General features: G+C 42.6%; 1 protein-coding gene across 5 annotated transcripts; it reads left to right on the forward strand.

Moving 5' to 3' along the window:
- The first annotated feature begins 8,890 nt into the window (after positions 1–8,890).
- LOC112851400 (uncharacterized) lies at positions 8,891–22,988 on the forward strand. 5 transcript variants are annotated; one of them, XM_025914938.2, is made up of 6 exons: positions 8,891–9,036; positions 9,556–9,603; positions 15,357–15,413; positions 16,517–16,643; positions 17,493–17,585; positions 20,790–22,988. In XM_025914938.2, exons 3-6 carry the CDS (start codon positions 15,399–15,401, stop codon positions 22,970–22,972), a joined length of 2,418 nt encoding a protein of 805 aa, XP_025770723.1. In that variant the 5' UTR covers positions 8,891–9,036; positions 9,556–9,603; positions 15,357–15,398; the 3' UTR covers positions 22,973–22,988. The 5 variants fall into 5 exon arrangements, with proteins under 5 accessions (XP_025770723.1, XP_086546127.1, XP_086546129.1 ...); XM_086690000.1 differs by lacking the exon at positions 8,891–9,036 and adding an exon at positions 9,081–9,222; XM_086690001.1 differs by lacking the exon at positions 15,357–15,413.
- The last annotated feature ends 411 nt before the right edge of the window (positions 22,989–23,399 follow it).

Raw genomic sequence — 23,399 nt, forward strand, 5'->3', positions numbered from 1 at the left:
GCAAACTCTATTTACTGGAGACAGATTCCCACAATTGATTTTGTGGACCACGCCCTCATCGGATGTTAGGTACTTAATTAGGTCCGTGCTGTTTCAGTTTCGTGTGTTGGGGGTTCCTAAAGCTGTTCCATGTTCTTTCATTCCCTAGGAGTACCCAACAACTGATCTGTTAACTGAAAGGATACAAAATAAAATGAGCAAAAGGAGAAGGTACATAGGATGAAGTCCGGAGGAGGAAATTGGGTGCAAGCTTCCAAAAGTTCTCTCCCTGTGGAATCACAGTGTACCGAATTCCTTTGGCACTGAATTGTGGTAACACGTGTGAAGTGTCACCATCAGAGACTCTGTGCCCTAGGGTTTTTTTTGGAGGCCAGTTACTTAGGCATTCTCTGCCTGGCATGTACCAAAATTAGAGATTCTCAGAAGGAAAAGAGATATTCAGGATAAATCACTTTGCACAAAGAGCTTAGGCACTGTGAACTACTTAGGGAACGGTAGGAATCCTCCTGACCAATCCAACTACCCAGATATTTGTCAAGAGCCAGCCTTGCACACCGGCCTTTCTAAGGGTCCCAGTCTCAGCTCTATTTTAAACTTTTCTGTACACATGACATCAGAAGCCCAGTGCCTTCATTTTGGTTTTGTTTTTTTGTTTTTGTTTTTTTGTATTTTGTTTACCATTTTTTGCTGTTATACCATAATGTGTCGTCAGGGAATTTGTGACAGAAAACTCAGTAGATGAAAAAAAAAAAAAAGGTTTGCCCTCACAACTTCTAAGACTGCAGGTACGGCTTACTGGTTGAAAGTTACTGAAAAACAGGATGGGTGCTACAGAGCCCAAAATATCTCCACAAAGTACAGTATTATTATAAAAAGAAATATAGGGGCACCTGGGTGGCTCAGTTGGTTAAGCTTCCGACTTTGGCTCAGGTCATGATCTCACAGTTTGCGAGTTCAAGCCCCGCTTCGGGCTCTGTGCTGACAGCTCAAAGCCTGGAGCCTGCTTCGGATTCCGTGTCTCCCTCTCTCTCTCTGCCTCTTCCCCTGCTCACACTCTGTGTCTCTCTCACAAATAAATACATATTAAAAAAATTTTTTTAAAGGAAATGTAGGTATATCATGGAGAAATCTGGGTGAACACTCCCTTAGCCAAGATGTTCATATTATTGATAATAGAACAAACTTACATTTTAGGTCTGATATGTACCAAGAAGGACATGATGTTGCTTCACTGTTATTACTGCCAATACAATATTTTTGTATTTTTGTATCCTGCATTCTGAGGGAATAGCAGATAAACCCAAATTGATAGTTTCTTCACAATTGCCTGACTGCAGGAGTATAATTGGCCAAAGGGCCCAGCTGCTGTGCTCTAAAATGCACCACCACACTACATTTACATGGAGGCCAATCTTCCCATGATTGCTCCCCGTCAACACAATAGGGGTCCTAAAACAGATCCATTCTTGGAGGCTGGGACTCCTCTGTCCAAAGCCTTTTCTTCAGGGACCCCCTCCCCCTGACAGCTTTCAAGAACTTAATATAAGGCAGTCTAGGATGATCACCAAATCTTCCAAAACTCCTTCACTCAGGGTCACGTTTGTACCATGATCTGATGATTCTGATGATTCCCTCCATGAGCTCCCGGCCATTTTCTCTCTCAGATGTTTCCCCCTAATAAAATATCTGCTCTTTAAAAGTCTTGCTTAACATCTTGGCGTCCACTCCTTGGAGAACCAGGACAAACCCAACATCGTAGAAACACACCTCTCGGGCTCATTCCCCTTATTTCCTTTTCCTGGTGGTAGCCACTAACTCAATGGTGCAGATTCATTTAGCCTGTTCTGTATTTTATATAAGTGGAATTATACAGTATACACAAAATACATACATGCTGGCTTCATTCACTCAACATCATGTTATGACGTTCACCAACATTGTTGGGAGCAGAGGACTTTGTTTTACTTTAATTGGTGGAGATCATTGTAGTGTGTAAACATACCATAATCTATTCATTCTATTGTTGATGGGCATCGGGTAATTTCTGATTTTTGGATATCACATTTAGTACTGACATGAACAGTCTAAAATGTGTCTTGTGTTTAATATATGATACATTTACTTGAGGAATATTTATATGGATAGAACCAAAACATTAGAGGTAAATGTTCAACTTTAGTAGATACTTAGAATATTCCAAAGTAGTGACACCAGTGTAGTCATACTTTCTCAATAGTGATATGCAAGTGTTGGCATCTTTACTCAGTATTTTTCTGTGTTTTTTTTTTTAATTTTAGCCTTTCTAATCAGAATGTGCTGGTATCTCATAACAACATAATTTGTATTTCCCTTATGACATGGAGTTTAGTACCTTTTCATGATTACTGGCTCACTTGACATCCTCTTTTCTGAATTTACTTAAGTCTTTTTTCCATATTTTGTGTCGGGATGCCTATCTTATTGATCTGAAGACTTAGATTTTACATAACAGTCCTTTGTTCCACACATTTTGAAAATCTCTCTCTTTGCCTTTTCATTCTTTTAGTGTGTTTTGATTAGCAGTGTTTCTTAACTTTAAAATAGTACAAGGGAATGCAAGCTGGTGCAGCCGCTCTGGAAAACAGTATAGAAGTTCCTCAAAAAACTAAAAATAGGACTACCCTATGACCCAGCAATTGCATTTATCCAAAGGATACAAGTGTGCTGTTTCAAAGGGACACATGCATCTCCATGTTTATAGCAGCACTATAAACAATGGCCAAAGTATGAAAAGAGCCCAAATGTCCATCAATGGATGAATGGATAAAGAAGATGTGGTCTATATATACAGTGGAGTATTACTCGGCAATCAAAAAGAATGAGATCTTGCCATTTGCAACTATGTAGATGGAACTGGAGGGTTATTATGCCAGGTGAAATTAGAGAAAGACAAAAATCATATGACTTCACTCAAATGAGGACGTTAAGAGACAAAACAGATGAACATAAAGGAAGGGACACAAAAATAATATAAAAACAGGGAGGAGGACAAAACAGAAGAGACTGGTGGAGAAAAAACTGAGGGTTATGGGAAGGGTTGTGGGAGGGGGGGATGGGCTAAATGGGTAAGAGGCACTAAGGAATCTACTCCTGAAATCATTGTTGTGCTATATGCTAATTTGGATGTAAATTAAAAAAAAATTAAAAAACAAGTTAAAAAAATATAAAAATATATATAAAATAGTACAGTTTTTCAATTTTTTATTTCAATATTTGATTTTTTGTTTGTTTTTGTTTTTTTGGTTAAGAAATTCTTCCTACTTAAAAAGAGGGAGGGAGAAATTCTAGTCCGAGTAAGAAAGAAGTTCCGTTTCTTTCCTTTTTTAAAAAAAAACTTATTTTATCTTTTTAAATTTATTTTTGAGAGCAAGAGAGAGCATGAGCAGGGGAGAGGCAGGGAGTGAGGCAGACACAGAATCTGAAACAAGCTCTGAGCTGTCAGCACAGAGCCTGACGCGGGGCTCAAACTCACAGACCGTGAGATCATGAACTGAGCTGAAGTCAGACGCTTTACTGACTGAGCCACCCAGGCGCCCCTGTTTCTTTCCTAAATTATCATTGTTTGCTCTTCAAATTTAAATCTGCAGACCTTCTGGAATTTGTATTTTTATATTCTATGAGACAGTGATCAGCATTTTTTCTGACTGAGAACTGTATATTAGTGAGACCTCTTTACCCTTTCTGTTGTAGTGTTTTCTTTATACACATCAAGGTGTAATGTCTGTTTCAATATAGATTTTGATGTCTATTCACTCATTCGTCTATTCTTGAGCAAGCTCCAGACTTATATTGTAGATTTTTAAGAAGATTTAGTGTATACTAATATAAATAAGTCCTCTGTTTTATTCTTATTTAGACTCTTCTTAGCTCTTTTCTAATATATTGTTTCTAATCATCTTATCATTTTCTAGGGGAAAATGCTGATATTGTTATTGGAGTTTGATTGATACTATAGATCATTTTGGTGAGTATTGAGATCTTTGTAATACTGAGTCTTGAAGCCATGAATATCATTATTTATTTTTTAAGAGTTTTTCTTAGAGAACATAAAAGTGAATCCCCATATAGTAAGATGCACATACATAGACTCCAAAACATTTAAAGGAACTACATATGAAAGACAGGTCTAGAAATTAATTTAAGGAGGAAGAAATAGATACTTTTGCCTTAGGAGTTTCAAAGGACAGAGATTAAGAAGAAATTTAGTAGTTATCTTACAATTAATGATTTCTATTCAATGAAGGACACAATAGACAAAATTTAAAAACACATGCCTACTTTGGAAAGAATATTTGTAATTTCTAAAACTGACAAGGTATCAATAATCAGAATGTGCAATGAAAATGAGGAAAGAAAAAGGTAGCATCCACAAGAGAAAAGGGGCCAAGGGTATAAGTAGGCATTTACAAATGAGGCTCCTGAGCATTTGAAAAAATGATCACTTATTAGAAACTAGAGAAATTTAATTAAAACTGTGTGATACTACTATACATTTAATAGTATCATAGTTATACTGCCAGTAGTAACAACTGGCAAAAGTTAGGGTGACAAGTCTTCCAAATGGAGGTGAAGAGATAGTTACACAAAAAGATAGCTCTTGTTAATGTGGACTGGTTTAATGATTCAATCTGGCTGATACTAAATTTAAGTATACATGTATGCTATGAAGTAATTTCCCTCTTGGATATGTCTTCCCAAGAAATTCTCACATAGGTCCGTAAGTGAACATGTGTGTTCATTTCATTGTTTCTGGCAGTAGGAATGGGAAGAGTAGATAGATGAAATGTTGGGAAAAAAGGTAGAGGCAAACCAAGAAACAGACTCTTAACTATACAGAACAAACTGATGGTTGCCAGAGGGGAGGTGTGTGTGGGATGCGTTAAATAGGTGATGGGAGGGGCACCTGCCTGGTTCAGTCAGTAGAGCAATACAACTCTTGATCTCAGGGTTGTTGAGTTCACTCCCCATGTTGGGTGTGAAGCCTACTTAAAAAAATAAATAAAGGGGCACCTGGGTGGCACAGTCGGTTAAGCGTCCGACTTCAGCCAGGTCACGATCTCGCGGTCCGTGAGTTCGAGCCCCGCGTCGGGCTCTGGGCTGATGGCTCAGAGCCTGGAGCCTGTTTCCGATTCTGTGTCTCCCTCTCTCTCTGCCCCTCCCCCGCTCATGCTCTGTCTCTCTCTGTCCCAAAAATAAATAAACGTTGAAAAAAAATAAATAAAATCTTAAATGAATAGAATAGAATAGAATAGAATAGAATAGAATAGAATAGAATAGAATAGAATAGAATTAAGGAGTGCACTTACTGTGATGAGTCTCAGGTATTGTATGTAAGTGCTGAATCACTAAATTATACACCCGAAACTAATATTACACTGTATGTTAACTAACTCGGATTTAAATACAAACTTTAAAAAAATGTGGGTGCAGAAAATGGAGTTCTATAAACTAGATAAGATGGGTGGATAAATCTTAAAAACATACACCTGAGTGGATAATATAAACGCCAGGATAAATTTTATGACACAGTATCACTTATATAAAGTAAAAACACATGTGCACAAACTGCATCATACTACATTCAAGATTTCAATTGACTTGTCCATTGGGAAGAATTTCTGTGTCTGCTCTGTGTGCCATGTTGCATTAAGCCAGGCACAGTTCTTAGAGGATGATTTCCCAGAATTTGGAACACAAAAACATTAAAAAAGACACAAGAATACTGTAATTATTATCCCACTGACTTCTGGGTTTCAATGTTGTTGAAGCAATGAACCAAATCCAAAATACTGCAAGTGTAGGGAAAATAATGTGATTTTCCATGAATTCAGTCACATACTTAAAAAAAAGGAAGAGTGCACGACTATAGAACTATTTAATAGTGATAACCAATACATTCAAATGTATGGATCGTTTTTTTTAATATCTGGATTCAAAAAAATTTAGTTTAGGCATACTTCACAAAATAGTAAAATTTTTTTTAACCCGGGCTTGAATATAAATTGTTATTAAACAAAGATTTTTCCTTTTCCTTTTTTCTTTTAAGTTTATTTATTTAAGTAATCTCTACACTCAACCTTGGGCTTAAACTCATGATCCTGATATCAAGACTTGCACGCTCTTCTGACTGAGCCAGCCAGGTGCCCCCTCATTTTATTTTTCTTAAACATAATTGCACAATATCTTTAGGCTTTAAAAATGTTCTTATCAGGGGTACTTGTTGGTTCAGGCAGTGGAGCATGTGACCCTTGATCTCCTGGTGGTGAGTTCAAGCCCCACGTGCGGGGTGGAGCCTACTTAAAAAACATGTTCTTATCAGTAAGAGATAGATACTAATATATTTATATGTGAAAGTACATCCCTGGAATTTGCTTTAAAATAGTCAAGGCAATGGGGCGCCTGGGTGGCACAGTCGGTTAAGCGTCCGACTTCAGCCAGGTCACGATCTCGTGGTCTGTGAGTTCGAGCCCCGCGTCGGGCTCTGGGCTGATGGCTCAGAGCCTGGAGCCTGTTTCCGATTCTGTGTCTCCCTCTCTCTCTCTGCCCCTCCCCCGTTCATGCTCTGTCTCTCTCTGTCCCAAAAATAAATAAACGTTGAAAAAAAATTTTTTTAAATAGTCAAGGCAAAAATAAAAATTGAGAATGTGTTAGAGGAAATAAGTGGTCTTGGCCAGTTCAAGAAGGAATGAAAAATAAAGAGAAGGTATACAAATTGGAAAGGAAGAAATAAAATGGTTGTTACTTACAATTAACATGAATTTTTAAGTTTACTTATTTTGAGAGAGAGAGCGAGCAAGCAGGAGAGGGGGCAGAGAGAGAGGGAGAGAGATAGAATCCCAAGCAGGCTCCATGCTCTCAGTGCAGAGCCCAACTGGGTCCTCAATCTCAGGAACCTTGAGATTATGACCTGAGCGAAAACCAAGAGTCAGTCCCTTAACCGGCTGAGCCACCCAGGCACCCCACTTAAATTAACATGATTAAGTGTATAGAAAGTCCAGATGAATGTGGTGTTAACACTGAAATTTATAGATGAGTTTGGCAAGTGAAGTTTCTGTCATTTCATCAAGTATTACATATATACATATACATATACACACATACATCTATATATTTCACAGAAATATATGTACATATATATATATATATATATATATATATATATATATATAGTTGTTGTTAGAGAAAGTAGTACAAGCAGGGGAGAAGGGCAGAGGAAGAGAGAGAATCTTAAGCAGGTTTCACACTCAGCTCAGAGCTGATGCCAGGCCTGATTCCATGACCCTGGGATCATGATCTGAGCCAAAATCAAGAATTGGACGCTCAACTGACTGAGCCACCCAGACACCTCTACAAATATATTTTTATAAAGGTGTTTACAATATCATCATAGTATCTCATGATGTTCTCTTTAATTTCTGATACTTGCTATTTTTCATATATGTCTTTTTTAAAAATCATTCTTGGGGCGCCTGGGTGGCGCAGTCGGTTAAGCGTCCGACTTCAGCCAGGTCACGATCTCGCGGTCCGTGAGTTCGAGCCCCGCGTCGGGCTCTGGGCTGATGGCTCGGAGCCTGGAGCCTGTTTCCAATTCTGTGTCTCCCTCTCTCTGTGCCCCTTCCCCGTTCATGCTCTGTCTCTCTCTGTCCCAAAAATAAAAATTAAAAAAAAAAAATCATTCTCACCATACTTTTATCAATTTCATTGCTTTCCCCACGGGGTGATCTTTTGACCTTCTGTGGAAGGCGGGATCCACTTAATTTTGTTGGTAGTTCACTAATCTGCTCTTATTTTCTTCTATCTGCTTTCTTTGGTTTTGTTATGCGTTAATTAAATTTCTGAGATTAGTTTTTCTCCGGAGGGATTTTCAGCTTCTCCTCTATTTTAATACATGCATTTAAGGCTCAACATTTCCCCCCCCATGTGTGTACCTGTTAAAATCTCCAGTTCCAACTGAGTTTGAATCTTTCTCTGTCATAGTTCAATTTTCGCTTTATAAAATACAAACTGAAGTTATTAGTTTCTGGTACCTTGAAACTTTTATCATTACAAAGTGGCCCTATGCCAAGTAATGTTTTTCCCCCTTAAAGTTCACTTGGCCTAATACTGATATGACAAATTTTATAATGATAGGAATAATTTGAGGCTTAGGATGATGACCGACATCTTCCCGTACAAAGGATTTCCACTCGCTTCTGCAAGGGTCAGAAGATGCCAACAATTCACTTTCATGCAGTTTCAAGGACTGAGCTGATTTAACGTTTGCCAATGAAGGCCCAGTTTCCTTTTGCTCCTATTCCTATGGTGGAGTTCTTTGGGGTTTACTAGGAAGCATCTGTGGTTAAAAAAAAAAAAAAAAAAAAAAAAAAGGATTTACGTGCTTTAGTCCCTTGAGCATATCGAAAGTGCTACTTAGCTTCTCGGCTTTTCGTGAACAGAATCTACACTCTTCTAAGTGCTGAGATGACGTGCTAAAATGGCAAGGCAACTGCAGGAGACCCTCTCAGGGATCCCTGGAAGTGAAATAGAATAGTCGAGCACTTCCGTATCAGGGGCGTGGCTTTGTCTGTTTTCCGCTACGACCTTAGGCGAAGGGTAGCCTGGAGAGCCTTGTTGTCACCGTAGCCGCAGCGCGACACAGGTTGGCCCCTGCGGTCCAGACCTCCGTATAGTCTCGCACTCCGCAGCGACTGTAAGCCCCGGCTGTAAACGTTTTTCCCTGCGGCATTCTGGGAAGTGTAGTCCAGGAACTCCGAGTAGTCGCAGGTACTTCCATTCAACACGGTGGTGCTGGTGAATTCTGGGAAGTGTAGTCCAGGAGCTCCGGTGACCGCAGGAACTTCCGCCCCAGGAGGACGCCGTAGCAGCCATCTTTTCTCTGATTGTAGGGTTTCAGGTCCGCTGTTCACGACCCGTTCAAACTTCCCCGGAACGCACCCGGGGCCAGCAGCCACCAGGCTTTCATTGGGAGAGAAAGAGGAGCAGCGGCTAAAAACGGAGGTTAGATAGCCGAGGGGGGGGTGATTTGCGTTCTCCTGGGCGGAGCTTCTTCGCGTTGGGGAAGTGCCCGGGATGGGGCGGGTTCTGGTTGTGCTTCTCCGGGTTAGAGGGTGTCCCGGGCTCTCTGCACCTGTGTCCTGGCTCCCCACCTACGACCTACCCCCTCTTCATGCGGTATCGCATTGGGTGAGTTACTTAATCCCTCTATGACTTGGTTTGCTGTTTTGTAAAAGGGGAGTAAAAGTAATACCTTCCTAATACAGTGCCGTGGGGAGAAAACCAAGATAGTACAAGCAAAAGATTTAAAACTACCTGGCGGGAGTGTTGTGGTTATTAATACTACTGTAATTATCCGAGAAGCGCCTGTTTCTCAGACTCTGCGAGCCCAGGATGCTGAATTGTCCTGGACTCCTGACCTTTTTTTGGAAGGAGAGGGTTGCTTCTAGTTGATACCGGGGAATGTGATATATTGGGAATGGAAAGAATACTGGTATTTCACAACCTCCTTTCCTTCCCCAGCCCTGACTTCTCAACAAGCACTGCAGGGAGGAGGCAACAGAGCCCCACGTGAGTAGGACTTGCCATTCTTCTACCAAGATAGTCACGTAAACTGGAGAAAGTGTGGGACACGCACTTGGGCATCGGTGATGATTACAATTGAGCCTTCATTGCAGAGTTCCATTCTAAAAGCTTTACACAGATGAACACATTCCCCCCTCACACAATGGCTCTTTGAAGTACTGCTGTTTTTCCTACTTAAAAAATTTTTTTAAAAAATATTTTTAATTTACTTTTAAGAGAGACAGAGCAGGAGCAGGAAGAGGGGCAGAGAGAGAGGGAAACACAGAATCCGAAGCAGGCTCCAGGCTCTGAGCTGTCAGCACAGAGCCCGACACGGGGCTGGAACCCATGAACCTTGGGCATCATGACCTGAACCAAAGTCAAATGCTTCACGGACCTACGTGCCCCCATGTTTTTCCTACTTTAAAGATGAGGAGAGACTGAGGTGGAGAACATAGCCCATTTGTTCATGGGCATCCAGGTAGTAGGAGGCAGAGCGGGACATTCTGAAGCCATCACCTGAGTTCATGAATCTCTTTGATATATTCTCCTTGAGCATAAGGGACTGGCTAGAATCATTGTGAAAACATTTTGGGACTTGACTGCAGGGACCTTGAGAGCAAGGTTTAGGGTATTCTAAGAATTTCTTGTATTTTTTTAAACCGTTTTTTTTGTTTGTTTGTTTGTTTTTTTAAGTTTTTTTTTTTTTTCAACGTTTATTTATTTTTGGGACAGAGAGAGACAGAGCATGAACGGGAGAGGGGCAGAGAGAGAGGGAGACTCAGAATCAGAAACAGGCTCCAGGCTCTGAGCCATCAGCCCAGAGCCTGACGCGGGGCTCGAACTCACGGACCGCGAGATCGTGACCTGGCTGAAGTCGGACGCTTAACCGACTGCGCCACCCAGGCGCCCCTTAAACCGTTTTTTAAGTGTATTTATTTTGAGAGTGCGTGCGTGCAGGTGGGGGAGGGGGAGAGGGAGAGAGAATCCCAAGCAGGCTCCCTGCTATCAGCGCCGAGCCCTGCTTAGGTCTTGATCCCACAAACCATGAGATCATGACCTGAGCTGAAACCCAAGAATCTGATGCTTAACCTACTGAGGCACCTCGGTGTCCGAAATCTCTAAAGTAGATTTTTGGTCTGTGTCATTTGTTTTAAATAATATACATATTTTTTAATTTTTAAAAGTTCACGTATCAGAGAGAGCAAGCACAAGTGGGGGAGGGGCAGAGAGAGAGAGAGAGAGAGAGAGAAATTCCCAAGCAAGCTCTGCACCGTCAGCACAGAGCCTGATGTGGAGCTCGAACTCACGAGCTGTGAGATCATGACCTGAGCCAAAGTCAAACACTTAACCAACTGAGCCATCCAGTCGCCCCTAAATAATACTTATATCATAGAAGTAACCTAATCATTATGGAAAATACAGAAATGCATATAAATACAAATGTTAACTACCTATAACCTTGGAATGTAACAGTAACAACAACAACATTTTAGCCTGTCTGGTTGCTCTATGTATATTTGTGTTTAGTGGAGGTTGCTTTCTTTGGTCCAGATGGGATACTGCAGTGCTCCTGAAACTGTGGCCCACAGAGCAGTGGCCTTGGCATCACTTGGGTAGAAATGCTCATCCTTGAGCGCCTTCTGAGACCTTTTATTTAAACTTTCTGCCCATGGGGCCCAGGAATCTGCATTCCAGCAAGATTCTGGGGAGATTCCTGTGCATGTGAAAATTCCAGAAGCTCAGGAAAAGACTTGTCTGGAAGCTGAGACCTGGAAAATGGACCTTGCTGGAGGTCACAGATAAAACTGAGCTGGGTACACCATAGCCCAGCTCAGTCCAGTGGTTTCTCCCTGGACTCGTTCTTGTCAGCTGTCGTGTCTGCTTGCAGTGTATTGACTTGAGCAGAAGGCAGCTGGCAAGTGTAGAGTCAAACTGGAGGGAATTGGAGGATGTGTGTAATTGGGGAGTGAATTTGTTGCCATCTTTTGTAATAGAGAAATTCTTCCGGGAGTTTGAAGATCAGCTAGTAGTTACTGTTAACATAAGATATTTTTGCTATACTCACCTTTATCAGAACTACTGCTATTATTACTGTTCTTTTTTTTTTTTAACGTTTGGTTTTGAGAGACAGAGCGTGAGTGGGGGAGGGGCAGAGAGAGAGAGAGAGAGAAAATCCCAAGCAGGCTCTGCACCATCAGCACAGAGCCCGATGCAGGGCTCGAACTCACGAACTGTGAGATCATGACCTGAGCCGAAGTCAGACGCTTAACCGACTGAGTCACCCAGGAGCCCCATTACTGTTCTTATAGCTATGACTATTTCCTATTTTCTTTCACCTTTTTTTTAAAATATATTTTTTAAATGTTTATTTATTTTTGAGAAAGAGAGAGAGAGAGAGAGAGAGAGGGAATCCCAGGCAGGCTTCACACTGTCAGTGCAGATAGAGCCCGATGTGGGACTTGAACTCAGGGACCGCAAGATCACGACCTGAGCTGAAATCAAGAGTTGGACACTTAACCAACTATGCCACCCAGGCACCCCTCACTTTTTCTTTTTATGTACCTTCAAACTTCTAGAAAAGTTGCAAAAATAGCATAACGAAGTCTCATATCTTCATCGGATTCATCAGTTACTAACTTATATTTTGCCTATTTGCTCTGTCAGTGAGTGTCAGCCCCAAACCACCAGGGACGTCTCTGTAATCAAAGCATTAGGTTGGTTTCAGCTTGTGGAAGCAAGGAAGCCCACACACCCAGGGTGTCTTAGTAAGAGGCTATTAAGTGGGGCTGCTTACAGGGTTTTTGCCTTGTGTTAACTGAGTTGGGGAGTTTTAAGCAGTGAGAGTTTGATCTGGTTTGGATGCTGTCAGGCAGCAGAAGCAATTTGATGACTGAATGTTGTAATAATTTTTGTCTAGTAGATGGGAGAAACAAAATGAGACTGCAATTGTCACTATTAATAAACTAGTCACTCATGTTAGCTGGGGGTGGGCTACAACAAAGAATGTCTTTGTGTCTGTGTTACAAAGCGTCTCATCCTTTTTTAAAAAAAATTTTTTTAATGTTTATTTTTGAGAGTGAGAGAGAGAGCACGAGCAGGGGAGGGGCAGAGGAATCAAAGGATCTGAAGCAGGCTCCAGGCTCTGAGCTGTCAGCACAGAGCCCAACGCAGGGTTTGAACTCCTGGACTGTGAGATCATGACCTGAGCCAAAGTTGGACTCTTAACTGACTGAGCCACCCAGGCATCCTGTGTCTTGTCCTCTTCCTGTTCATCATGGTCACTGAGTGGCCCTGTCAGAGTCTCACTGATCGGTGGCAAACACCAAGCTCTAGCTGTTTGCTGCTGTTAGCTTTCAAGGCCTCCCCCTTTTTTTTCTCTTTCACAGCTTTATCATACTTGTATATTGTTATGTTTTTTTGCTGGAAAAAAAACACATTTGAGAGCGAGCTATAGACTGATCAATATGGAATTAATTATGATAATAATGTACTGTTATCTAATCCACAGTACAAATTTCAGTTTTTTTCAGTTTTTCCAAGAAAGTCTTTGAGAGCAATTTCCTTTTTTTAGTTCAGGGTTCAGTCCTGTGATATGCGTTGAACTTAGTTTTTGTTTTGTTAGTCTTTATTCTAGAATGATTCTGGGGCGCCTGGCTTGCTCAGTCTGTAGAGCATGCGACTCCAGATTTTGGAGTTATGAGTTTGAGCCCCTGGTTGGATATAAAGATTACTTAAAACTTGGGGTGCCTTGGGTGGCTCGGTCAGTTGAGTGTCTGACTTCGGCTCAGGTCATGATCTCTTGGTTTGTGGGTTCATGCCGCATGTCAGGCTCTGTACTGACAGCTCAGAGCCTGCAGCTTGCTTCAGATTCTGTGTCTCCCTCTCTCTCTTCTCCTCCCCTGCTCACATGCTGTCTCTCTCTCTCTCAAAAATAAACATTAAAAAAAATTTTTTTTTAAACCTTGGGGCACCTGGATGGCTAGTTGGGTAAGCGTCCGACTTCGAGTCAGGTCATGATGTCACAGTCCGTGAGTTCAAACCCCGCGTCGGGCTCTGTGCTGACAGCTTGGAGCCTGGAGCCTGGAGCCTGCTTCGGATTTTCTCTTTGCCTGTGTCTCTGCTTCCCCCCTGCCCCATTAAACATTAAAATAAACATTAAACATTAAACGTTTAAAAAAATTTTTTAAAGGTTACCTAAAACAAAAAGATAGAATAATTCCTCAGACTTCATTTATGTAATTTAGATGATGGTATTCTTGAAGAATATTGGCAAATTATTTTGTAGAATGTCCCTCTTTTTTGGTTTATCTGATGTTTGTTTATGATTTGATTCAGGCTGTACATTAGCAACAGGGATGCTACAGAAGTCAGTGGTAAGGCCACCTTCTTGGTGCATCACGGGAGGCACCTGTCAGTTTGTTGGTTTGACCCAACTGCTGGTGTCAAATTTGTTTTCTTGGGTAAGGTGTCTGCCAGGTTCCTGTTTTCCCTTTTGCGGTTAATATTTTATTTATTTATTCCCAAACTTTCACCATTTTTTGGCATCCATTGATGATTTTCTAACTATCTTTCTTTCATTCTACTTTTTTTACCTTGCCTTCTGCCAGAGGGGGAGCTTTTTCTTCCTACCTATTTATTTCTTACACATTCTTTTATTTATAACAGTATGGTTACAACTCAGATGTCTGTCTTTTTTATTTAAATTAGGTCAGGACTGTCAACCTCTTTTTTGTTGTAGAAGCTTGGGTTTTATTAGTTTTCTTTATCTCCATGCATACTTGTCAAAAGTGCACTTCCTGCTTAAAAAGAAACTTCACTTGGGGTGCCTGGGTGGTTCAGTGGGTTAAGCATCTGACTTCGGCTCAGGTCACGATCTCACGATCTGTGAGATCCAGCCCTGCTTCAGGCTGTGTCCTGACAGCTCGGAGCCTGGAGGCTGTTTTGGATTCTGTGTCTCCCTCTCTCTCTGCCCAGACTCTCTCTCTGTCTCTTTCAAAAATAAATAATAAACATTAAGAAAAAAAGAAAGAAACTTCACTTATTTTTGTAACTTTTATAAAAAGTTGGCCATGTCTCTCTAAATATTGTCGTTGAGGTTTCAGATTATTAGGAAGACAACCGGAGATGTGGAGCAGTTAATAAGACTCTCACCCGACAGAGTGACAACCTTTGATCTCTGTGTATTTTAACAATATTCTCTCGGTAGAGAGAATCTAAACTGTAGAGTCTTATTCTGCAGAATGTGTCCCTGCATTTGCAAAGAAATAAGGAACTGGAAGGGCTCTGGGAGCTTTCCACCTCTTCCGTGGTCCCAGGACGTTGGTAGCGTTATTCTCCCCCACTTGCACATGACAAAATCGAGGCAGAGAGATGTTAATGATCTGCCCAAGATGACACTGCTACTGAATAGCCTAGCTGGGATTTCAGCCCATGCACACTGACTCCAGAGCCAACTCTTACTGGTGCGGTCTCAATATCTATCATACCCGGGATAAGAATTCCTACGGGGATTCCCTGTAGCGAAAGCTACAGGGGCACTGTGGTGGAGCCATTTTTGTGGTTGGGCAGGTGTTCCTTGAACTACTATGGAAGGGCTAGAGGGCGGGTAACTGGTATACATGTCTCATTCTGCCTGTGAAGGCTTGTTCACCTGCGCCGTGCCGAGGAAGGAGTGCCCTTGCTGATTCACAGTGAGCCGTCCCCTAGGTTAATGACGTACCTGACTGATTGCCACTGACTTCTTTCTCCTTTCTCAGTCTGTCTTCCTAGGATTCTGTTTCTCCAGAAGGAAAGAGAAAATGAGCTTGTTCAAGGTGAGTAGGGCTTGCCTTTTTTGCTGTTAAAAATGTCCTTTTAGTCCTCCAAGGCTGGACATAAGTTCTTCTCTCTTTAGTTTTTATTTGTCTTTTAAATTTGTTAAAAAAAATTTTTTTAACATTTATTTATTTTTGAGACAGTGAGTGGGAGCTAGCAGGAGAGGGGCAGAGAGTGAGGGAGACACAGAATCCGAAGCAGGCTCCAGGCTCTGAGCGGTCAGCACAGAGCCCGATGTGGGGCTTGAACTCACAAACCACGAGATCATGACCTGAGCCAAAATCAAAATCAAGAGTAGGACGCTTAACTGACTGAACCACCCAGGCATCCCCATCTTCATTTTAAATATAAAGAAAAGGGGTTGGGAAAAAGGTACTTGCTTAAGTTCGCACAAGAAAACCAGGGATCTGGAGGCAGAGTGTCGTGTTCAAGTGAAGACAGGTACAGGAGGAGAGAGTGTTTCATTCAGGGACCTGGCATGCCCTTTGGATTATTTCCACATAGAATGCTGCTCCTCACCTGATCCCACCTCAGTGGGACGGCAGGTGCCATCAAACAGTGCTGCGGCTAAACTGTTAAATGTTCCTGGGGTAATTGGCAACGTTAGTTAAAAAGTAAAACCTTTTTAGTGTAGGATACAGCGATTCAAATTCTAGGGAGTTTGCTTTTTATAGTGTTCACTGAGAGGGCCGGGTGAATAGACAAGCTTTCCTTTCCATAGCAACACTTTTTTTTTTTTTTTTTTTTTTTAAGGTTCTGTATTTATTTTGAGAGAGTGTGAGTGGGCTAGGGGCAGAGAGAGAGGGAGAATCCCAAGCAGGTTCCGCGTTGTCCGTGCAGAGCCTGATGCAGGGCTCGAACCCAAAATACCGTGAGTGAGCTGAAATCAAGTCGAATGTGTAACCGACTGAGCCGCCCAGGTGCCCCTCATAGCAGCACTTGTGACGAGGCTGTGGGAAATCTGCGTGTGGCACTGGTAGGGTAGGAGTGGCGCTGGGAAACCTACACATTGCTCAGGGGCCAGAGCAGCTTCCCCCCCATCCTTCCCACCTCTCTCAGTGGACATCGGGTGTAAGATGGAGGTTGTGTGTGTTTGTCGTAGGAGGCAGTGACGTTCAGGGATGTGGCAGTGGCCTTCACAGAGGAGGAGCTGGGACTGCTGGACTCTGCCCAGAGGAAGCTGTACCAGGATGTGATGTTAGAAAACTTCAGGAACCTGGTCTCCGTGGGTGAGGACAGCCCCCCTCTGGAGTATCTTTGTGACCTTTGGGGGCTCTTGAGATGGTTCTCTGAGTTTGGGGATTGAACTTTTCCATTTCCTACGGGACACAGGATGTCTCTGGTCTTTCTGAACGGGATCTTTCAGGTCTTTTTTATTTGGGTTTGGTAAAGAACTATAAATGGACTATGTATACTGCTACGCTTTGCCTATTCGATTTCAGATTTCACTCCTATCCCATTAATGCATTATAAAACTGGTTTATTGAGGTCTGTGAGCACCTTTGAATGAAATAAATAAGGTAGAGGATATCAGCTTCTGAGGACGCATTGCAGCAAAAACTGGCTGAGTGCAGGAGTGTGTGAGGGCTAGTGGGAGGGATTTAGTGAACACGGACATTGGTCAGAAATAGAGCATTCAAACGTTGTTTCAACAGTACATATCTTTAGGTATGTATTTGGGTCATGAAATAAATGCTATGTATTTAGCTTTTGGGTCATGATTTAAAACAGGTTGGAAAAACACAACTTTCGATACCTCGAATATGCAGTTGGAACTCAAAAAGTTTCCAGTAAATTTTAGCCCTCGTGTGTGCGTTCTTTGTTTTTAATTTTTTTTTAACGTTTATTTGTTTTTGAGAGAGAGAGAGAGAGACAGAGCAAGAGTGGGGGGAGGGCAGAGAGAGACACACACAGAATCTGAAGCAGGCTCCAGGCTGTCAGCGCTGAGCCCGATGCGGGGCCCGAACTCATGAACTGTGAGATCATGACCTGAGCTGAAGTTGGCCGTTTAACTGACTAAGCCACCCAGGCGCCCCTCTCATGTGTTCGTTCTAACTCGTGACTTTGCATGTTCTTAGGACACCAATCCTTGAAACAAGATAAATGGCGTATAGAAAGAGAAGAGAAGCTTTGGTCGATGAAGACCGCAGCCCAGATGGAGAGAAATGTGGGTAAGAACCAAGCACGTGTGAGTTCTCCGTTTCCTGACCATCCTTGTTGTTTCTCGCCACCCCTGTGTTGTTGCCCGTGTCCAAGTTGCCACAGCTCTTTCCTGGATTGTGTGACTCCTCCTATAGTCTGTTCTTCAAGTAGCAGCCAGAGTGATCCTTTGTAACTTCAGGCCAGGTTAGGCTAGTCTTCTGTTCAGAATTCTTTTACGGCTTCATTTACGTAGAATGAGAACCACTGACAACAGCCTCCAGAACGTCCTCTGTGGTCTGCCGTTCATCCCCCTCTGCCTTTCCGAATACATCTGTCCTCCCTCTTGCCCCATCTTTTCTGCCTACAGCGTCCTCTCTGCCGTTCCCCAGACCCGCAAAGGAAGCTTCTGCCTCAGAGCCCTTCACTCGTTCTTCTCTCTGCCTGGAATACTTTTCCACCTCCAATCCTTCAGGCCCCTTCTCTCCTTCTTTTGGGTCACTCAGTTTTAATATCATGTTGGGCTCTGACCACCCTGTTGAAAATGCTTCCCCTTTCTACTCTCTGTGCCCTGCTTTATTTTGTGTCTGAGCCCTGGTCCTCACCTCACATACATTTTTGTTCATTGCTTATTACCTTTCTCTCCTCACTGGAGTGTAATTTTTAAAAGTGGGGGGATTTTTCTGTTTCTTGTTCACTATCCTTAGTGCTTAGAACAGTCCTGGTACATGGCAGGGGATCTGTAAATATTTGTTGAATAAATGAATGAGTTCCTTTAGAAGGAAACCTGCCTTCAATGGAGATAGCTGATAGGTGGTGAACAGATCCACGTGAATAGGGGATATTGCAAACCAGTTTTTGTCTTTAAATGAATTCCTGACCTAATTCTGCTGTTTCTGGTGCCCCTGGTATATGTGCGTGTGCATGTGTGTGTTTGCCTTTCTGTACAAATTGACCCACACCAACTTGTACAGAAACCTATACAGAACCTGCAGCACTGTCATTATAACCAAACTGAATAACATTCTTTCCCTGTGACTTTCCATTAGTAGCAGAGCATATTCATTTGGGGAGGAATTGTTTTTTTAATTGTGGATTCTTCTGTCCAGTTAGGCAGCTCCTCCATAGAAGGGAAAATATTCAGTTTCTGTGTCTCTTGTATCAGAGAATGAAAGGTCTCAGAAAATAGCAAGCTTGTGTTTGCCTTTCCCTTGAAAGATTTGCCCAACTGCATTCCATTTGCTGCTTCCAAAATCCACATGTATAATAAGAAGTGGATCTTAACGTTGTTACCTCAGACATTGTGTTTGTGTATGTATTTAAATGTATGACTTTTGAAGGCGTTTCATATAATGACACCTTTATTGCTTGTAATGATTCTCTAATCGTTTCTGATCTGTTTCTTCTAAATATTGTAAGCTATGGAATTGATTTCCCAGCTCACTAAGAAACCATTCTTCACTTTGAAAATTATTCTTGTTGAAGACCAATGGATCTATATCCAAAATTTTTCCACGCTGTCTTCAAAGAGTCGGCATTCGTCCCTGGCCTCTAAATTTGATTCTTACTTGGCAGGGTAGTGTGGGGAGGGTGATTAGGGTATATTTAGAGAGATAGTACAGGGGTGCCTGGGTGGCTCAGTGAGTTAGGTGTCCGACTTCGGCTCAGGTCATCCATGATCTCACGGCTGGTGAGTTTGAGCCCTGTGTTGGGCTCTGTGCTGACAGCTCGGAGCCTGGAGCCTGCTTCGGATTCTGTGTCTCGCCCTCTCTCTGCTCCTCCCCTGCTCATGCGCGTGAGCTCGCTCGCTCTCTCTCTCTCTCTCTCTCTCTCTCTCTCTCAAAAAATAAAAACATTAAAAAAAAATTTTAGATAATACAAAAGTCTCAGAAGGATCTAGTGCATAAGTCTTCATGCTTTTCTTTCTTTAGCACCTTTGATTTTCTCCTCAGTACCCCCTTGGTGTACTGCTGCCTCTGGTGCCGCCTTTCACTTTCTTAGTAATCTGTATTTACCCGTCCTTTTCTTATTTCGAAAAATGTTTTATTTTTATTGTTTTTAATTTTTATTTACTTATTTATTTAAACATTTATTTTTGACAGACAGAAAGGCAGAGCATAAGCAGGGGAGAAGCAGAGAGAGGGGGAGACACAGAATCTGAAGCAGCCTCTAGGCTCTGAGCTATCCGCACAGAGCCTGATGTGGGGCTCGAACCCACAAACCGTGAGATCATGACCTGAGCCGAAGTTGGACACTTAACCAACTGAGCCACCCAGGCACCCCTCAAAAATGTTTTTAAATGTTTATTTTTGAAAGAGAGAGCACAAGCGGGGGGCGGTGGAGAGAGACAGAGACACAGAATCCAAAGCAGGGTCCGGGCTCCGCGCTGTCTGCAGAGAGCCTGAGGTGGGGCTCGAACCCACGAACATGAAATCATGACCCAACCCAAAGTCGGTTGTTTAACCGACTGAGCCATCCAGGCACCCATTTCAATTTTTTTTTGTTTTAATGTTTGTTTATTTTTGAGAGAGAGAAACAGAGACAAGAGTGTGAGCAGGGGAGGGGCAGAGAGAGAGGGAGACCCAGAATCCAAAGCAGACTCCAGGCTCTGAGCTGTCAGCAAAGAGCCTGATGCGGGGCTCGAACTCAAAAACCATGAGATCATGACCTGAGCTGAAGTCGGACACTCACCCGACTGAGCCACCCAGGTGCCCCTTCTTTTCTTACTTCAAATACTTGTAAAAGTTCTTTGGCTCCTCTGTCCTGTTCACACTTAAACTGGGATTTATAATTCTAATTCTAATCATCATCATCATCATCATCATCATCATCATCATCATCTCAGACCTCAAACTGGGATTCATCTATGCATGCGCTTCTTGAGTGCCTGCTAACTGCGACGCACTGTCAAAAGCTGTCAACACTGCAACACGCTTGTCCTTACTGATCATGCATTGTGGTGGGAAAGACATGTCATTTCTGACATGATTTAAATGGTATGTCAGATGGCAGTAATTTTGTTTCAAGTAGGTTTCATTGATGCTAAGCGGTTGGGAGTTTAATGGACTACCTCTTGGTTTCTATCAGTATATAAGCCAGAGTATTTCATACGTGGTGAAAAAGATAAGCCAGACCATCCTGAGGTTCAGTAAAGTCTTGTACTGTGTCCTAAGTGTGAAATCTTGACTCTGAACCGTGCTTTCACTTGTCCTCATGTCTGAATTCTGTCCCTATAGGAGGGAACAGTCAAAGTGAGCTGAGGACTCTTCAAGACAGAGAACCACGTGAAGAGCTTTCCTGCTGGCAAATCTGGCAACACATCGCAAGTGACCTAACCAGATGGCAGAACTCTATGAGAAATAGTTCTCAGTTTCACAAGCAGGGTGATTCCCCCTGCCAGCTTGGAGCGGGACTGTCTATTCAAATTTCTGAAGATGAGAACTGTATGCTAAATTGTAAAGTGGCTGGTCCCAGTGGTACTGAAAACTCAGAGTTTCCAATGCTGAGAGTCCAGGACTCTTGGAGGAAAACGTCTTTGACTGAGTCGCAGAGTTATCAGAACAGATATCAGCAAATTTCCATGAAAAATCATCTGTGTCGGTGTAAACAAGATGTTGACGCGATCGGTTGGATTTCACATCCCCTTAATCATGGGATACACAGAAGTGACAAATCTTATTGCCACGATGATTATGAGAAAGACGGCATGAAGGTTTCAGCATTGAACCAGGATAGTGTGATTCACACAGGACAGAAACCTTACCGATGTAATGAATGTGAAAAAACCTTCAGTGACCTCTCCACCTTTGATCTTCATAAACAGTTACACTCAAAGGTGAAGTCTCATACATGTAGTGAGTGTGGGAAAGGCTTCCGTTATAGCTCAGTTCTTCGTATTCATCAGAGAGTTCACGTGGGACAGAAAGGCTATACGTGTGGTGAGTGCGGCAAGGGATTCAGTCAGAACTCACTTCTGCAAACCCATCAGAATGTCCACACTGTAGAGAAGCCATTCAAATGTGAGGACTGTGGGAAAGCCTTTGGTCGTAGATCAGCACTTACTGTTCATTGCAAAGTCCACACAGGAGAAAAACCGTATAGTTGTGAGGAGTGTGGGAGGGCCTTCAGTCAGGCCTCTCATCTGCAGGACCATCAGAGGGTCCACACTGGGGAGAAACCATTCAGATGTGATGCGTGTGGTAAAAGCTTCAGTCGGAATTCACATCTTCAATCCCATCAGAGAGTCCATACAGGAGAGAAACCATACAAATGTGAGGAGTGTGGGAAGGGCTTCATTTGTAGCTCAAATCTATACATTCATCAGAGAGTCCACACAGGAGAAAAGCCCTACAAATGTGAGGAATGTGGTAAAGGCTTTAGTCGGCCTTCAAGTCTTCAGGCCCATCAGGGAGTCCACACTGGAGAGAAATCCTACATATGTAATGTGTGTGGTAAAGGCTTTACTCTGAGTTCAAATCTTCAAGCCCATCAGAGAGTCCATACAGGAGAAAAACCATACAAATGCAATGAGTGTGGGAAGAGCTTCAGGAGGAACTCCCATTATCAAGTTCATCTGGTAGTCCACACAGGGGAGAAACCCTACAAATGTGAGGTATGTGGGAAGGGCTTCAGTCAGAGTTCATATCTTCAAATCCATCTGAAGGCCCACAGCGTGGAGAAACCTTACAAGTGTGACGAATGCGGGCAGGGCTTCAATCAGAGTTCCCGACTTCAGATTCACCAGCTGATCCACACCGGAGAGAAGCCACACAAATGTGAAGAGTGTGGGAAGGGATTCAGTCGTAGAGCAGATCTCAAAATTCACTGCAGAATCCACACAGGAGAGAAACCATATAATTGTGAGGAGTGTGGGAAGGTATTCAGGCAGGCCTCAAATCTTCTGGCGCATCAGAGAGTTCACAGCGGAGAGAAACCTTTTAAATGTGAAGAGTGCGGGAAGAGCTTTGGTCGCAGTTCACACCTGCAAGCCCATCAAAAAGTGCACACTGGAGAAAAGCCATACAAGTGTGAGGAGTGTGGGAAGGGCTTCAAGTGGAGCTTGAATCTGGACATGCATCAGAGGGTCCACACGGGAGAGAAACCCTACAAGTGTGGGGAGTGTGGTAAGCACTTCAGTCAGGCCTCAAGTCTTCAGCTGCATCAGAGCGTCCACACTGGAGAGAAACCGTACAAATGTGATGTGTGCGGCAAGGTCTTCAGTCGCTCTTCACAGCTACAGTCTCATCAGAGAGTTCACACAGGGGAGAAACCTTACAAGTGTGAGACCTGTGGTAAGAGCTTCAGCTGGCGATCCAACCTTACCATTCATCACAGAATCCACGCCGGTGATAAATCTTACAAAAGCAATAGGAGTGGTAAGAACAGAGAATCTACACAGGAAAATAGTTGCATAAAATGATTTTTTAAAAAGAAAACCCCAGTGTCCCGTGAATTCTTCCAATCATAAAGTTCAAAAGAACTTGTTTGTTTCACTAAAGTCAGTGTTCAGCCCCAGCTTAACATATCCCAGTAGTCAGGAGGGCACGGAGCAGAGAATGCTTGTGGGTTGTATAGCGAAGTACAGTTTGAACTTTGAGCTTTATTATTAGATACTATTCAGGGGAGAGGCTTTGGAAAGGACGAGTTTTATCCGGCCTTGTACAAAAGTCTGATGGACATGCTAGAATGAATGCCCGTTAGAATGTAAGCTCCATAAATGCAGAGACTTGTTCTGGATCTGCAGAGTCTTAACATGCTGGGGACTTTGGAGCTGCTCAGTGTTTGTTAAATTAATGAATGGGGGAAATGGTATATTTGAAAATTGTGTTGAGATCACCTCCGGAATT

The sequence above is a fragment of the Puma concolor genome, chromosome E2 (assembly GCF_028749965.1).
Source record: "Puma concolor isolate L17-30 chromosome E2, mPumCon1.1.hap2, whole genome shotgun sequence".
In the NCBI taxonomy this organism is placed as follows: Eukaryota; Metazoa; Chordata; class Mammalia; order Carnivora; family Felidae; genus Puma; species Puma concolor.

Excerpts from the sequence above, each read along its gene's own strand:
- LOC112851400 (XM_025914938.2), top strand. Across the intron at positions 16,644-17,492 it reads CAGGAACCTGGTCTCCGTGG|GACACCAATCCTTGAAACAA; the intron begins GTGAGGACAGCC and ends GCATGTTCTTAG. Across the intron at positions 17,586-20,789 it reads CCAGATGGAGAGAAATGTGG|GAGGGAACAGTCAAAGTGAG; the intron begins GTAAGAACCAAG and ends CTGTCCCTATAG.